Source organism: Camelus dromedarius, chromosome 15 (assembly GCF_036321535.1).
Source record: "Camelus dromedarius isolate mCamDro1 chromosome 15, mCamDro1.pat, whole genome shotgun sequence".
Taxonomy (NCBI): Eukaryota; Metazoa; Chordata; class Mammalia; order Artiodactyla; family Camelidae; genus Camelus; species Camelus dromedarius.
This window is the reverse complement of record NC_087450.1, coordinates 49,950,322-49,968,024: the sequence shown is the minus strand read 5'-3', so window position 1 is coordinate 49,968,024 and position 17,703 is coordinate 49,950,322. Positions and strand designations below refer to the sequence as shown.

The following is a 17,703-nucleotide window of genomic DNA, read 5'->3' as shown; positions in this document are numbered from 1 at the left end:
AGGAGGAAGTTAAGTGCAGTGGGCAGATGGTCCATCAGATGTTCATAGAAACTTCTCCCAGCAGATCTCAGGAAAAATCATGCAAGTTAGAAAGTGGAAGGCAATAAATGAAGTTAAAGTGTCCCAAAGTCCTTGTATTATTTAAGAGGAGGGAAAAGATAATTAACTTCAGAATTTGTTCAGTGAAATAGGTGTTACAAATTTCAGGGTGGCCACCAGAAGATGGTACCAGAGTGAACCACTTTCCAAGTGGTAGAGAAAAAAATGGCATGTGGAGGCAGGGGTTGGACAAGGAAGGATAGATTAAATAAAAATTCAATCCACTGCAAAGAAAGCGTTAATGAAGAAACCTAGAAGTAACAAAAACGTTAACACTTAAAATGGTAGGAATAAATTACAAAGCAGCGGAAATCACGATAAATGAACGTCATTGGACCAAAGGTAAAAAGAAGCTTCTAAAGCTGAGCGAACAAACATTGAATAAACAAGCAAAAATGAGTAAACAAACATTGAGCTACATGTTATTTACACTGGACACACTTAAAACATGAGGATACAAAAGATTTGTAAGGAAAAGGATAGAAAAAGCTAAACCAAGGCAAATATCAAATAAATGAAAGTTGTCACAGCTAAATTAGTATCAGGCAAAACAGATTCTACCGTAAAAATTTTCTGGATGTGAAGTTTACCACAAATTGATAAAATGTTACATTTATCAAGAAAAATTTTAAACCTTTATGTACTTTATAAAATAGATTCAAAATATAGAAAGGGAAAATTGTCAGCCCTACAAGAAGCTGACAAAAATCACTTTCTGTATCTGATACAGCTGACAGAAACATCAGTAAGCATATGGAACACTCCAACACAATCAACAACTTGATCTAATGGATATGTGTATATATTTCTAAAATGATCAGATATGAGGCCATGAAGCAAGTCTTAAGAAATTTTAAGTAACTAGTATCATAGTGACCAGACTCTATGACCACAACCCAATTAAATGCATGTAAGACATAAATGAATATCAAAAAGCTAACAATTCACTTCCACATATCTGGAAATTAAGAAAAATTGTCTTTGACCCAGATTACAAAAGAAATCTCAGTAGGAATTAGAATAATTTAAAACTGAACGGTAAAGAAATTATGCCATAAAAACTTAAGGAATACAACTAAAGCCATACAAGAAAATTCATAGCTTAATTACACGCTTTTAGGAAACGAGAGGTTAAAAATAAAGACAGTAAACATTCAATGAAAGATACTGAAATAAGTAACAGAACTCAAAGAAACTTTAAAAAAGGAAATAATACAGATAGGAAATAAGGAAATAAATATGAAATAGAGAACAATTAGAACAAGAAAAACCAATAGAGACGATTAATAGTATTTGTCAAGAAAAAAAATGAGAAGACATAAATAAACAAAATACAGAACAATATTTGTCAAGAAAAAAATGAGAAGACATAAACAAAATACAGAATAAAGGATGAAATGGTCACAGACACAGATTTTAAAATAATATGCTTGTATTATTAAAACTATATTTTAATAAACTTGAAAACCTAGGGGAAATGGATAAACTGATAGAAAAAATGACAAAATTCAGGCAAGAAATAAAAATCTTCACTAGACCCATGAGTATGAAAGAATTTCATGATAGTCGAAGATTTTTGTCTTCTCTAAAACCTAGATGACTTTGTAGCTGTTTTTATTTTTTCCAAGGAACTGTTAATTACTTTGTAATATAAATTGCTACAGAATATAGAAAAATAGTGTGGCATAGCTCATTTTATGAAGCTAGTGTAATTTTTTATTTAAAAACATTTTTTACCATAAATTTTTAAAAATTAATTTTTAAACATTTTTAAATTGAGTTATAGTCATTTTACAATGTTGTGTCAAATTCCAGTGTAGAGCACAATTTTTCAGTTATACATGAACATATATATATTCATTATCACATTTTCTTTCGCTATGAGCTACCACAAGATCTTGTATACGTTTCCCTGTGCTATACAGTATAATCTTGTTTACCTATTCTACATTTTGAAATCCCAGTCTGTCCCTTCTCACCCCCCTTGGCAACCACAAGTTTGTATTCTATGTCTATGAGTCTGTTTCTGTTTTGTATTTATGTTCTTTTTTTTTTTTAGATTCCACATATAAGTGATCTCATATGATATTTTTCTCTCTCTTTCTGGCTTACTTCACTTAGAATGACATTCTCCAGGGACATCCATGTTGCTGCAAATGGCCTTATGTTGCCGGTTTTTATGGCTGAACAGTATTCCATTGTATAAATATACCACATCTACTTTAACCAGTCATCTGTTGATGGACATTTAGGCTGTTTCCGTGTCTTGGCTATTGTAAATAGTGCTGCTATGAACACTGACTAGTGTAATTTTTTAAACTTAACTTTTTTTTTTCTTTTTCCTTTGAAATAACTTACTGGAAAGATACAAGAGTATAAAGAACATGACCCTCCCCCAAACCCCAAAATCTTGAGAGCAAACTACTGATGTCATACCCAATTACTCCGAATGCTTCAATATCTATGTCCTACAAGCAAGAACTTTTTCCTACATAACTTCCTGATCCCTGGTGTTTTGGGGTTAACATCATAAATGACTACTATCTATTGCGCAGGTCCAATTCAAATTTCTACAAAACAGAAACAGAATTAAACGCAATAGCATATATAAATACCTGATTAACAGGTGCTCAATAGACACCGTTACTTTGACTAGTCTGTAAATTCCCTGGAGGCTCGGATGTTTCTCTCTTGGGAGTCACGGCGGGGCTGTGTCTGTGTGCCCTGCAATCCTCGCACCACCAGGGAAGTGGGGTGACCCCACCCCAAGGTGCCACATCCACCCAGCAAGCTACAACCTTTGCACCATCCTAGCCTCACCCAGAGACCTCCCACAAGGCTCCAATCCAGGCCTTGGCCTGTTTCTGAGAGACAAGCCCGGGGGCTTTCCCAGCTGGAGCTCACCGCGGGGCCTGAGCACCGCGCTTCCCGCGCCCACGCAGCCGGCGGCGTCCGGGGGCGGGGAGAACTGCGTACAGCTGCCCGCCTCCCGCTCTGCCCGCGGCCGCCAGGCCCTGCGCATGCGCCCTGGGGCCTGCAAGCGGTAAGAAGAGGCTTCAAGTTTGCCGCCATCTTGGACCGTTGCTGCCTTCCTAGAGCTTCGGCAGGAACCGCCTGACGTGCGCTGGGAGAGTCTCTGTAAGTCCGCACTTTACTTATGGCCAGCCTTCTCCAGGCAGTATCGTTTCCGATGGTGTTCCCCCCCTGCAGCCCCTCTTTGTCCCTTGAACCGTGGTCGCTTTGGCCTCAGAGGAGCGGGCGCCGGCCCTCAGCCCTCCATCCGTGGCGGGATCCCTTCAGCTCCACGGCCTCCCTGCCTCCTAACGGCGTCCGCTGCTCGGCCTCGCCGTGGGTGCCGGGTGTCTCTCGCTTAAAAATGCCCTTTTCAGAGAGGAAATATCCCCCAGGGTCGCTTCCATGGTGGCTGATAATATTGTCGGGGTGTTTTTACTTGCGGAGGTCAAAAGACATCAAGTCAGAATGTGGTGGTGCGCTTCTGAAGAAACTGATTTTTACGGAGTCACTCTGATACATATTTGAAAATAACTTTTTACCTTTTGGAATTAAAAAAAAGAAAGAAAGAAAGAAATTCAAGTCCCTTGCAGCATATCAGCTAAACGGAAGGTAAAGTTCATCCCCTGTCTGTTCTGCGAGTTCCATCACCTAATTTATCCTTCGTCCCTTCATCTGTTTGTAGACAGACACATAGCATATCATTTTTTATTCTATGTACATTACTCTGAGCACTCCCCTCCCCCAACTTAGGATCCCTAAAACCTATTCATCAGAGCCAATAAAAATAGATTTAACTTACTAGTTTTTAGTAGTAACAAAGAATAGAGGAGATGTTCTGTATCTTCCTCTTCCAGTGTTAATAAACTTTAGGTTGTGTGTGGGGTGTGTGTGTGTTTCACAGCTTTACTGAAGGGTAATTGAGGTATAACAAACTGCAGGTGAAGCGTATAATTTGATGACACTTGACACAAGCGAATGCTCATGAAACTGTTAATCAAGATAAACGTATCCATCACCCCTAAAAGTTTCTTCTGGCCCCTGCTACCCAACACTGATCTGCTGTCACTGTAGATTAGTTTGCATTTTCTAGAGTTTTATGTAAATGGAATACAGTGTGTATTCTCTCTCAGCTTGCACTCAGAATATTTTGAGATCCGTTTATATTGTGGTGTGTATTAATAACTTTGTTACTTCTTATTGCTGATTAATTTCCATTGTGTGGTTCCATTTTTCAAGAACAAAGTATGGTCATTCAGATTTGGGTATTTTGTGGACATTTTCTTGAAAATGAGTAAAGTGAGCTTGACACTTTAAGGAAGACAACTGATAGCATCCGCCAATGATAAAATTCAGGCTTTAAAGTCAAAATTGAAAATTTGGAAAACTTGTGTCTATCACTGCAAGCTTGATGGCTTTCCAATATTTGAGTTTTCTAATGAGGTTGGTTTTGATATGTTGGGTAATGTATTATGTCAGTATATGGAAGTCCTGCTTAACTCTAAACCAATATTTTCAAAGGAATCAATGTAATTTGTTTAAAATCATTCATGTTTAAAAATTCCATTCAAAATGCATTATAGACCCAGAGATTTTAAGGTAACAGAGTAAAAAAAGTTCACTTATAAAGTTTAATACTCCATATTGTAAATAATATCTAAGAAATGACCACTCCTAGGGTTTTTGTGAATATCAAAGAAGAATATCAGTTATATGAAAAAGCTATTAAAATGCTCCTCATTTCTTTAACTACGTTATCTGTATGTGGCCAGATTTTATTCACAGACTTTATCCAAAACAACTTATTGCAACGTATTGAATGCAGAAGCAGCTATGAGAATACAGCTATTTTCTTGACATTGAGATTTGCAAAATTGTAAAACTGTATCAGTCTCACTAAATTTTTGGTTCTGAAAAATAATCTTTCATTAAAATATTAGCATTTGATGGGTTTATTATTTTAAAACATTTCTGTTCTTATTTCCAGTATGGTAAATGTTGGCAGAAGCCACATGAACACTCTTTGGGGGTCTGTCTTACAAAATACCTTAAATGAAGTGACCTATTAACAACTGAAATCTATTTCTCACAGTTACTCAGTCTGGGAAGTTCAAGATCCACTTGGTAGCAAATCTGGTGCCTGCTTCCTGGTTTATAGATGCCTGTGTTTTCATTGTATCCTCATATAGCAGAGAGCAGAGAGAAACTAGCTCTCTTGTCCCTTGTACCACTAATCACTAATTAGTGAAGGGCATTGATCACATTCAAGAGGGCTCAATCTTCATGACATCATCTTATCCTAATCGCGTCCCAAAGGCCCCGCCTTCTGATACCATCACATTGGGAGGTTGAGTTTCAATATGTGAATTTGCGGGAGAGGACACAAAATTCAGTCCATAACAGGATTTTTAGGTGTATAAAAGGGTCCTGAGGCCAAATACTTGTGAACCACTGGTTTAATAGAATTTTTTTTTTTGGTTCTAAATAAAGGGGGTGGGGGTGGGGGCTAGTGACTACTGAATTAAGAGGAAGGTTGCAGTTTTAAATAGAGTGGTCAGGAATGCTTCACCTAGAAGGAAACTTTTCTGACCAGAAACTTAAAGATGAGGGAGCAAGCTGTGCTCTGGGAATAGTAAGCTCAAAACTTAGAGCACTGTAGTTGCAGTGTAATCAGTGTAATGGGAATGAGGTAAGAGAAAACGGGGGTCCTGGTGGCAGTGGTAGTGATTAGATCTTGTAAGGAAAGAATTCCATAAACCATAGTGGTGACTTTAGTTTTCAGACAGTGAAGTTAGGAGCTACTGAATTTTTTGAGCATAGTTGAGCAGGTTGTGTCATATTTTAAAAAAGATCATTCTTGTTATAATACTGAGAATAGTCACAAATAGGGTTAGGGTAGGGTTAAAGATGGAAGCAGGAAGACAAGTCAGAAACCTAGTATTACAGATGACAGGAAGGTAGTTTGGACCAGGGTAGTAGCCGCAGAGATGGAAGAAAGTGTCAGGGTTTTTATATTGTCTGAAGATGAAGCCAGTAGGATTTCCTGATGAATTGTGTCATAGGATATAAAAAGTTGGAGTTAAGGATGATTGAAGATTTTTGGCCCGAGAAAATCTTTTATGTGGCAGATTATATTGATTTTATTGACTTTAACTTTGTTATAACTTCATTTCTTCCCATGAGTTTAAAAGTTTAATTTTTTTTTGCTAGTCTCTAGGTTTTGTCTCCTGAAGAAAGCTTTAACATAGATTAGAAAAAAAATTATTTTCCTGAATTCTTTATATGGTTTTTTAAAAAATTAGCTCTTTTATTTGCCTAGGATCTGTTTTTTCTTTCAGTAAAGCAGTTTCTCACCCTCCGTACTATTGACATTTTGGGTTAGATAATGGTTTTTTGTGGGAGGCTTTTCTGTGCATAGTAGGATATTTAGCAGTATCTCTGGCGTATACCTACTAGATGCCAGTGCAGTCTTCCACTCCCAACCTGGCCCAGTTATGACAAGCAAATATATCTCTAGACACTGTCAAATGTTCCCTATGGGACAGCATTGCTCCTTATGGAGGGACTACTTCAATAAAGAATGTTAAAAAATTGGAACCCTGATTTTGAAATATGCAAAAAGTACTCTATGCTGTTTTATTTCTATAGCAACAATATTCTTAAAGACTTGAATCTAGAAACCATTCTGAATATATGGAGACACTAGGAGGAGGAAAAACCAGGGCACAGATGCTTAACTTGAATCAGTCGTTTGGGAACATGGTAACCTAGCCAGAGTACTAGTCAGAGTTTAACCAGAATTATCTTAAATTTTGAAAAAGGAATAATAAGCTGATTCTATCCCAGAATGGTGCTTTACCTGTTTTTGTTTGTTTGTGTTTTTGGTTTTGGATTTGTATCTTTCACTTTTATTTTAGTTCGTGTCCATGATTACCTGAGTTAGTTGAAAGCAATGTGGAACAGTGGGAGTAATGTATATAGAGAACTAGACTGAATCAAAAAAGATAAATTCAGGCTCCTAAATTTCCTTTATCTTCATTTTTTTATTCTGAAAAATGAAAATATTATTGCCAAGATCAGTTAAACTAATGTACTGAAAACCTTTTTAAAAATGTACAGCATTATAAGGAGCTCTTAATTAAGGAAAGAAGTCCAAATTTCTTTTAGAAATTTACAAGTCAAAAATTTAAATTTCAAAATATGGCTCAACTTTTTTCCTGTTGGACCCCTGCACTGGTCTAGACTTATTAGATGGGAAGTCATAGAAGACAGATTCCAAAACAGTAAGAGTGACATCATATATAATATATATTCTATAGCATAAGGGAATTTTAGTATAGGTAGGGCTTTTTATATCAATTTTAATAGCATTTATATATTGTATTTTCACAAACCTTAGGGGAGCTGTGATCCTGTCAGTTTTTTACTTAAATTTAGTAGAGGAGTTTGTGAACTTTGAATTTATTTTTAAAATATATAGTCTTAAAAAATAAAACATTTAAATATGATATACTAAATTTAAAAGTAGTGATGAGCACTAATTTGTGCCATCAGATTAATTTATTGGTTATTTAAGTTGTGGCTCTGCTGTATCTTTATTTGAACCTATCTGTATCTGATCATGTAAAATAGTGGCACTATTACATTTGTCTGAGCCTGGTTTTTCCCTATACTGTGCTATCAAACACAGTAAGGCAAATTATATGATGGAGCTGCTGTAAGACTATGTTCAGCAGAATGGTTTTATTCTCATATACTGGCTTTATAATTACATTGTATAAGTTTATGAAGTTATTAGAATACCATTTAGGAGTCTAATTTACAGATGTTTTATGTTTTCTATTTACTTCAAAAAAAAAAAGTTTGAAAACCTGAATTGAATTCAACCCTCTCATTTTACAGATTTAGAATCTGATTCTAAGAAAAAAGTTCCCCAAATTTCACACTATTAATTGAGTCTCAAGTAAAACTCAAGTTTCCTGATGGCCTAATCTTGTGTACACAGAGTAAGTACTTTCTGTGAATATAGTAATGTTTTTAGGAATATAATACTAAGTAGAGTTTGGATTTAGAATATCTTGATTTAAATTATATCTTTAAATAACATAATTGTACATTGTATAAAATAATTGGTTTGATTTTAAATTTCCTGTTAAATGTTTTTCCTTAATTTTCTCAATTATTACAGTTTGATTTTCAGATACACAAGAGCTTTATCCATAATCCAGGGAACCGTCTTCATGATCCTATTGAGCAAGCATTGGAGAGGCAGGTGAAGGAGGCTGACTGACATTCACAGAATAGGCTTTTCTGTCTGCCTGGTTAAGAATCTTTTCCATGGTGAGCCCTTTGGTGTGCATCACATGGGACCTACAGATTTTCTTTTTATGTGTCAATTTTGAGAAGCTCATCCACCATGCTTCTTCAGACTTCTTTTGTAACAAATCCTTCAGTCTTGCTCTCCTTCAAACTTAGTAATCATCCTATAGAAAGTATCAGATTTTGCCTGCTAATGTGCATAGATTCTTAACTGAAGCAGTTTCTTCTTCAGGCAAAGTAGATATACTGGTATTTCTGTCAACTGTGAATATTTCCATTTGTTTCTCAGGCAAGTCCTCCCCTGGGTTGGGATGAGTGCTTCCACAGTCTGTTCCTGGAAGTTATTGGCATTAGGTGAGCGCATATACAAACCAGGTTCAGATTTTTCCCCCTTCCTCTGTGAAACTCCCTATGAGGCCATTTGTACTGTATGAGGGCGGGATAGCAGTGTGGAGGAATAGGCTTCTGGTAGTTTGAGTAACCTTATATTGCAACTTCCTTATGCCTTGGGGCTTTCTTTGGCTTATTTTGTATATACTATGTTCATTTAATAAAAGAGTCCTTTTGGCTTCTGCTTTTTATACCTAAGGAGTGTGTGGTTCCTGAAAGATTTATGAATTTTTTTCCTTTTCCTATTTACTCAGGTGAATAGTCACATGACCCTTTGGGTAAATGCCATGAAGAATGTTCTTGATATGGTCCAGCACAAGATCCTTTCTTAATAGTACCTGGTCTTCCCTTTATGTAAGGAATTACAGGTTTATAAACTGACTGAATCTGGGAATCGGGTAAAGGCCTGCATCTTTAAATAATAGCAGCTTAAGAAAGCCTTTTTTGTTTTGAAGTGTTTTGGTTTATTCTGATGAGAATCTTCTTTGTGTTGCTCATTTATTCTTAAAAGACTCTAGGATCAAGTAAGCATAGCTTGGATGTATATAGATCAAATCATGCTGATGATCACACCATGTTGATTATCTTGGAAGAAATAAAAACCATATTCAGTACCCAGATGACCCTAAATCTTAGCTGTCTCTAGCTTTCCGGTGGCCTATTTAACTTGTGGACTTGGGTCTTAAGTTTTAGAGCTTCTGTTCTTTTATCTCTGAGGTAACAGCATTTATACTTTGATACGGTTTTATACTCTTGTCCTTTGTGCTTATCTTTCATCTTTTTATCCTTTTCTTCTGAGTTTTTGGATATTGTCTCAAAATTTTCTTCTATTCCATTTATCTTTATTTTGCATTGAAATTCCCCATTGCAGTTTAAAATCTTAGGTGTGTGTAGTTATTTCTAATCTCAGTTGTTGCATCTTCATGACTACTTAGTCATATAAAAATGCATTATTCTCTTTTGGCCTTTTAAAAACAGAAATCAGATTTTTGGAAAACAACTTTTTGCTGTTTTCCTTCAATATGTTTATTCCTGAGGGGAGAATTTTCTTGGTTTCTTTTAAGTGATTCCCTCATTTTTTTTTTTTTAGCTCCAGTGTTTTTCTCTTTCTCATCCTCATAGAAAAAATTGATACTTGTCAACTGTTGTTAGAGTCAGGTAGGAGTTGAGCTGTGTCCTGTCAAAATGATGTTGATTCTTACCTCAATTTGGGGGCTAATTTATACTTTTTGAATATTTACCTTACAGTTGTTAGAATCTCAACAATCTAGAGAAAATTAGCTGGAGTCATAGTTATAGTAGAGTGCTTTGCCTCTATGCTAAAGATTTCTTTTCTTCTCCCCCTCCTTCCACACTTTTTGTGGGCAGCCATGCCAGTGAAGACCTGGATGTGCTTAACCTGCCTCAGGGTCTTTCCATGCCTTGCTTTCCTTACTGATGCCCAGGACTCAGCCTGTTGCCCTCAATCAAAAAAGGATCCTGGAGTTGTATAATGATGCTGATAGGGTCCAGATATTGCTAATTGACACAGTGGGAAGTGTAAATAGTGTTTCCCCTGTTGGTTCATCATCTACCCTTGCTTCTAGCACTCACCTCTGTCAGTTACGGGTTGTTGGAAGAAGTCTGCAAGAGGGAAAGTAGTTTTCTTATAGGAGGGGGAGGTGTTCTCCAGTAGGCTTTATTTGGCTTCCTTCTGTTACACCATTCCAATCAAATATTGAGTAGAAATTTGTTAGTCTGAAAAATAAAGATGGCTTCTTTTCTGTTTTCCAGTTATTATATATATTCTTCCTATTCTTTTTACATTCTCTTGTTGATTTCAATAGAATTTTTTGACAGTGTGGGAGGCAGTGAATAGTTAGATGCATTTTATTAATCCCTTCATCGTCTTGTCCATATTTTATCTCTTCATCATATTGTCCAGTGAATATAATTTTTACCAACATGTTCAGTTGATAAATACAGTCATAGAAGTATTTTTAAGGTTTACATTTACAGACACCTAAGGCTAATTTCATTTAATTTTGAAAGCTATCTGTCCAGAAGCTAATTAGTACTTATTATTTGCTTTTTAGAAAATGGATTCTACATCTTTGTTACCAACATTTTTACATGTGGATCTGACCATATCACGTGTAGAATGTCTTCCCAAAGACATTCTGGTGAAATTTCAAGGCAGAAATAATATTGAATGTGAGTTTGACTACCACATATTGCAGAGGGAAATACAGCATATTCCAAAAGTAAAAAATAATGTGGATATTGGTGACTTTTGTTTGGTAGAAGAAAGAGTATCTGGAGAATGGCAGAGAGGAAGAGTTGTGGAAAAGAAAAATGAACTCTATACTGTGCTCCTCATAGATTGTGGAGAAGAACTAAGGGTTGACAGCACGCAGGTTGCTTCAGCCTGTGGCAACTTATTTGAGCTATCACCACGGATGATATTTGGCATTTTTGCCAACCTACTACCAATTGGGGAAAAATGGTCTCCTAAGGCTTTGAATTATTTCAAGTCATTAGTAGGGCTAAAAGTGAGAGGTTGTGTACAAGCTGTTTTGCCTCTTCAAATGATCCTTCTTGAAGTGCCAAAAATTATATCCCAAGTTCTTGAGTTAAAATTAGGGAGACTTACTGATGGGGACTCATTTCGTCTTATTGTGGAAATGTTAAAAGAATTCCCCAAACAAATGTCAGATTCATTGCAACATAAAAAACCTGAATTATCATTAAGTAGTGATACTTTACTTGATATGCAACATGTGCTGGATAATTTGCAACCATTTTTGCCAATAGGCAGTATTGAAAGTGTAAAAGTATCTTCTGCATTGAGCCCAAGTAAATTTTATTGCCAATTAATTAAATGGATTCCAGAGTTAGAAAACTTGACAGTGTGTATGACTTTGCATTATGATACTATCAGTCAAGAAAGTAGTTCCACATGTGACAATTTTGGACTACTTTGTGTTGCCAAAAGGAGAAATGGACAGTGGCATAGAGGAATTCTTCAGCAGCTCTTGCCCAATAATCAAGTAAAAATTTGGTTTATGGATTATGGTAGCAGTGAGGCTGTACCCTCAATTTATGTGAAGAAACTTAAAGAGGATTTTATTTTAGTTCCATTATTTTCATTTCCATGTTCTCTGACTTACTTACACAGTCCAGACAGAGATGCAAGAAAATCTCAACTGAGTGTATTTAAACAAGCCTTGTTAGGACAAATAGTATATGCACATCTTGATTGGTTCAGTAAGGACGAGCATTTATATTATGTAACGTTACAAACTCAAGAGTCTACAGTTAATTCTAAGTGTCTGCTGAAAACTCTGGGCACACAAGTACTTTGTTCATTGTCTGATTCAAAAATCTCTAATATGTTGAGGGAGACTAGTGCTTCTGATGTAAACAACTCTGCAGTTCAGAGTTTTATCGGAAATATTGAACAGTCGATAGACTCTTTAAATAAAAAAGACACTTTGAAAGTAGGTTTTCCTATTAAAACTGTAGAAATGGAGATAGAGGCTGTCTACATAGTTTTTGTAGTGTATGTATTAAACCCGTCAAATTTCTGGGTACGTACTAATGAACATCAGAATGAATTTCAAGATATAATGAAAAATATAAACAAATTTTATGATTTGTGTGAAAATGATGAACTGATTCTAAGAAATCCAGAACCTGGATTATTTTGTTGTGCTAGATACAGCAAGGACAGGTGTTTTTATAGAGCTGTCATCACTGATATTAATGGTTATAACATTAACGTTTATTTTTTGGATTATGGAAATACTGATTCCATACCATTTTTTGATGTAAAAATTTTGCTTCCAGAGTTTTGTGAGTTGCCTGCCTTAGCCATGTGCTGTTCACTTGCACATATATTTCCTGTTGAAGATTTATGGGTAAAGGCAGCAATTGATTATTTTAAAAAAATTGTCTTGAAAAAAGCAATTTTGCTTCAAGTTATAGCAAAAAAAGATGACAGGTATACTGTAAATATTCAGAATATTGAAGCCTCAGAAAATATTGATGTTGTCTCTCTTATGTTACAATCTGGATATGCAGAATATTGGGAAGTAGAGCCAGAATGTTGTCCAAAATCTGTAAGTGAAAATGCAGTGTTAAATTTAAAATCTAAACACAAAGTTAATTTTAAGAAAGTCAGATCTGCCCTTCTTGGAAGGACTGAACCTAAAAAGTACCATTTAAGTAAGTTAAAAGAAAATAACTTGTCTTTGTTAAACTCCCCAGCTGTTAATTTCTCAGATTTAAAAAATCCTTTCAGCTTGTCTGTGGGACCTGAGTCACCACAACTTTATAAAGAATATATGTTTAAACCAGGAACAGTCCTTGAAGTTAAGTGTTCCTATTATTATGGCCCAGGTAACTTCTCATGCCAGCTCCAATGTAAGTTAGAAGACTTAAAATTACTAATGGAACAAATTCAGAATTATTATACTACTCATTCTGATCCTTATCAGATTGGGCAGGTTGCTTGTGTTGCTAAGTATTCTAAAGATGGAAAGTGGTATAGAGCTGCTGTTTTGACTCAAGTGTCAAAAAAAGAATTTGACGTAATATTTGTTGATTATGGTTACCAGGGAAGAGTTTTAATTAAAGATCTTTGTGCTATTAACCCACATTTTCTTTTTTTAGAACGCCAGGCCTTCAGATGTAGTCTTAACCATTTAGTTGAACCCATTAGTTGTAAATCCTTCAGTTGGACAAGAGAAGCATGCAGAGACTTTGGGAATTTTATTTCTTCATCTAGAGGGTTATTGACTTGTGTCATCTATGCTTTAGTTCTTATACATCCAAACTATTTGTGTAACTTAGTGGATTTACAATCTCGATTTACTAGTGCAAAAGAATTTCTTATTAGTCATGGCTCTGCACAGTATAGTACATTATCAAGGCCATTCCCATCTTCAGTTAGTCTTTACAGTTACTGTTATTCTTCCTTCAATATTGAAATTGGAAGTGAGGAAGAAATATATGTATGTCACATATATAGTCCCGAAAATTTTTATTGCCAACTTAGTAGAAATAATAAAAACCTAGAGATGATAGAAACAAAAATCACAGAGATTTGTAACCTCAATGATTTCCCCAAATACGATTTTACTAAAATGAGATTGTGCATATCTAAGTATGTAGAGAATGGTCTCTTCTATAGAGCTTTAGCAATGCCGACAGATTCATTATCTGACTTTCTGGTGTATTTTGTGGACTTTGGAAATAAGCAATTAGTAGAAGAAAGTTTGTTGAGGCCTATTTCAGATGGATTTCCAGAGTTGCTGTTTACACCTATGCAAGCTATTAAATGTTATTTGTCAGGTCTTAGAGATGTAGATATTCCAGCAGAAATCAATAGCTGGTTTGAAGCTAATTTTTTGGGAAAACCATTAAGGGCAATAATACTGTCGAGGGAGCCAGATGGCCAGCTTGGTGTAGAGCTGTATGATGGGTATCAACATATAAATCAGCAAATTAAAATGTTGCTTCATGCTTATGGGAAAAAAAATTGTGACCAAGCACACAGTGTGGAAAAGGGTCCTAAAATAAATGAGAATAAGAGACTTGCTATTTCCTTGAAAGGCAAAGTAGGAAACAACCATCACCATGCTTTGATAAATAAAACTAGTCTAGTAACATACTCTGAAAACAAAATAGATCAATTAATGAACCCCAAAAGTATATACGCCAGACTTCTGAAGCCATCAGTTTGTTATAAAATTGAACCTATGTCAAAAAAGATGGTGAAGAAGTCTTTGAAAGATGGACTTAAAAATAAAGGTGTAAAAATTGTCCCTGGATTTGAACATATTCTTGATAAAAGTGATGTGGGCCAGAAATCAGTAAGGATTGTATTACAGCCTTTTACCAGAGAATTAAATCAAGCAGCCTCACAAAACTCATATAATCTTTCTAGACCACAGATCAAAGATCTTCCTCAACTCCAAATTTACTTGAATACCAAAGTTAAAGGATATGTTTCTAATATCAGTAATCCAGCAAGTTTCCATATTCAACTTGCCAAGAATGAAAATGTAATCATCAGACTTGGCAGTGCTCTAAATGAGAGAAGCACTAATATGGTGAAAGAGAGAAACTCAGTTAAACTGATGGTGGAGGATCTGGTAGTTGCAGAATACTCTGGTGACAATGCCATTTACAGAGCAGTTATTAAGAAAATTTTGCCAGGGAATTCTTTTGAAGTGGAATTTATTGACTATGGTAACATTGCAGTAGTAAACTCATCTAAAATTTATGAAATTAAGAAGGAATTCTTAACTATTCCTCAGCTAGGAGTCCATTGTTTCCTCAGTGGAGTAAAGTGGAATGAGCCTGATGAAATATGGGACAGCAAAACTGTGGATTATTTTACTTCAACACTAAGTAACAAAACGGTTTCTTGTGAGTTTTTGAAAAAGCATGAGCAGAAATGGGAAGTAAATATAATTTGTGATGAAAAATGTGTCCTTAATGAACTACTGAAATGGACAGCATGTTCAAATCTGCAGAAAACAGTATTGCAAATGCCTCAGGTTGTCTCTCAAAAGGTGAGCCCTGTTGATAATGAAATGAAGAAAGGACGATCAAATGAATATGAAGGTTCTGTGATCCTTCAGCCATCCTACCAACAGTTGGTTAATATTCCTTTTGAAGAGTTAAAACCTGGACAACTTGAAAGGGCTGAAATACTGTATGTTTCAAAAAGTGGGACATTTTATGTGACATTATCTAAAAATAAAAAGATTTTGTTAGATTTAACAGGATTAATTACTGAAGAAGTAAAAAAGCCCTCTTTTTTATCAATGGAAAATATTGAAAAAGGCTTAGAATGCTTGGCAAAATCTAAAAAAACTTCGAAGTGGTATCGATCAAAAGTAGAAAAAAAGTGTGTTGATGAGAAAGTGCTTGTTTTTTTAGTAGACTGTGGTAGGTATGAAATAGTGCCTTTATGTAATACCAAGGTGCTTAGTAAGGAAATAAGAAATATTCCGAGACAAGCTGTGCCTTGTAAATGGATTTGGTTTGAAAATTTTAGGAACATGACATTTGAGTCCATTGTGTGTTTATTTGTTCATTTGGAAATAGACATTCTTTTTCTGAAACATTTAGACTTTGCCTGGGAAGTGGAAATTTTGATAGATGGCCTATTACTTTTGGAACATTTAAATTTAAATACAGTTCATTTAGAAGAGAACAAACTTAGATCTTCAGAAATTATTTTCAGCGTTGAATCTATGACTCCTGTGTCATCATGTACAATAAGATCATTTACTTGGGCACAACTGCAAAATGGTAGGCAATATTCTGGTATTGCCACTGCTATTTCTGATCCATCAGACTTCTGTGTTCAGTTAGAAGATTTCTTTGACGCAATGAAATCTGTCTATATGTTGCTCTCTGATCTACCAGAAAACTTACAAACAGTGCCTCAGGAGCACATAATTCCTGGTTCTAGTTGTTTGTTCAAATATGAATTGGAAGATCAGTGGAATAGAGTAGAAATTTCTGAAGTCTCTGATCAGTCTTTACTTCTTGTATTGATTGACTATGGATTTTCTGTTTATATATCTTATTCAGATATAAAATATCTTAAAGTTGTTCCTGAGGAACTTTTGAATTTGCCAAGGCTAAGTTACCCTTGTATCTTACATGGTATCTTACCTGCGAAAGGGAAACATTGGAACGAAGAAGCCAGAATTTTTTTTCAAGATCTCCTGAGTAAACCAGGCTTAGTTTTTCAGTTTAGGGAATGCAATTTTGAAGCAAAACTGAAGGTAGATGTCATTCATGAGAAAAACAATTTGGCAGATATGTTAGTTGCATATGGTCTTGCAATATATTCTAAAGATTCAGATGATCTTGATGCAGTTACTGCTACTGGATCTACTAAAATCCAATATAAATTAAAGAGTAAACCTATTTGCCCATTGTTACATCAAAATTATTACAAAAGAGAAACTATAAATTGTGTATGCACTGAGAAGCAAAAACTAAAAAATCAGAAAACTATGAAGAGGAAAGATGTCTATAAGAACCTCTTAAGGAAAAGCCATATTAGTAAAAGATTACATTCTAGAAATTTAACACTGAGGAAGAAGATTGAAGGTGGAAAACATAATTCTCAAAGTACCATTACATCTGATACATGTGCAGAAGCTTCATTTTTGGAAGTACTTAATTGTTTGAAGAATAACTTCAATTGCATTGAAAACATTTTTGGAAAACTACTAACTGAAGGAATACAGGAAAATAACACAGTGGACTCGAGTACAGCAGAAAAAGCATCGCATGCTAATGAAAAAATTATATTAGAAGACATAAAAGGTAAGTAGCCATTTTTTAAAAGTTTTGTTTTTGTAGATTCTATTCTTGATTCTTTAAAAGTTTGTTATTTACTGAAATTATTTAAGTTGAGAATATCCTGCAAGATTTTACTAGAAAATCTGAATAAACGGGTAACTGAAAGTGATCACTTGAATTATAAAATGATGCTTCACTATATTTACCTTTTTTGAGAGTGACTTTTGAAAATGTAATGAAAGTAAAGGATTTGAAACATGTGTGCATGCATGACATTTTACAAATAATTTCAAGGGTTTCACAAAACTCCTAAAGGCGCATAGATCTCAGGTTGATCTTGCTACTATTAGAGAGCTTCCTGGGCTCATTTTGAAGAATTAATTTTCTATTATATATTATGGTTCTTATCAGATCAAATATATCTTTAGGTTTTTTGAGTGTGCTTCTAGCACATTGTTAATGCAGTTAAACTTACAGAATGAACTGATTCCAGCATATTTTATCTTAAAACCTTTAGACATCAAAATGACTCTAAAATATTTTTTAAATTTAACATTTTATGTGCTAGAC

At 35.1% G+C, this 17,703-nt stretch overlaps 1 protein-coding gene across 1 annotated transcript; it reads left to right on the top strand.

Moving 5' to 3' along the window:
* Nucleotides 1-10,898: 10,898 nt before the first annotated feature.
* TDRD15 (tudor domain containing 15) lies at nt 10,899-17,165 on the top strand. The gene has a single exon (XM_031467376.2). The coding sequence runs from the start codon at nt 10,899-10,901 to the stop codon at nt 17,163-17,165; it is 6,267 nt and encodes a 2,088-aa protein (XP_031323236.2).
* Nucleotides 17,166-17,703: the final 538 nt, after the last annotated feature.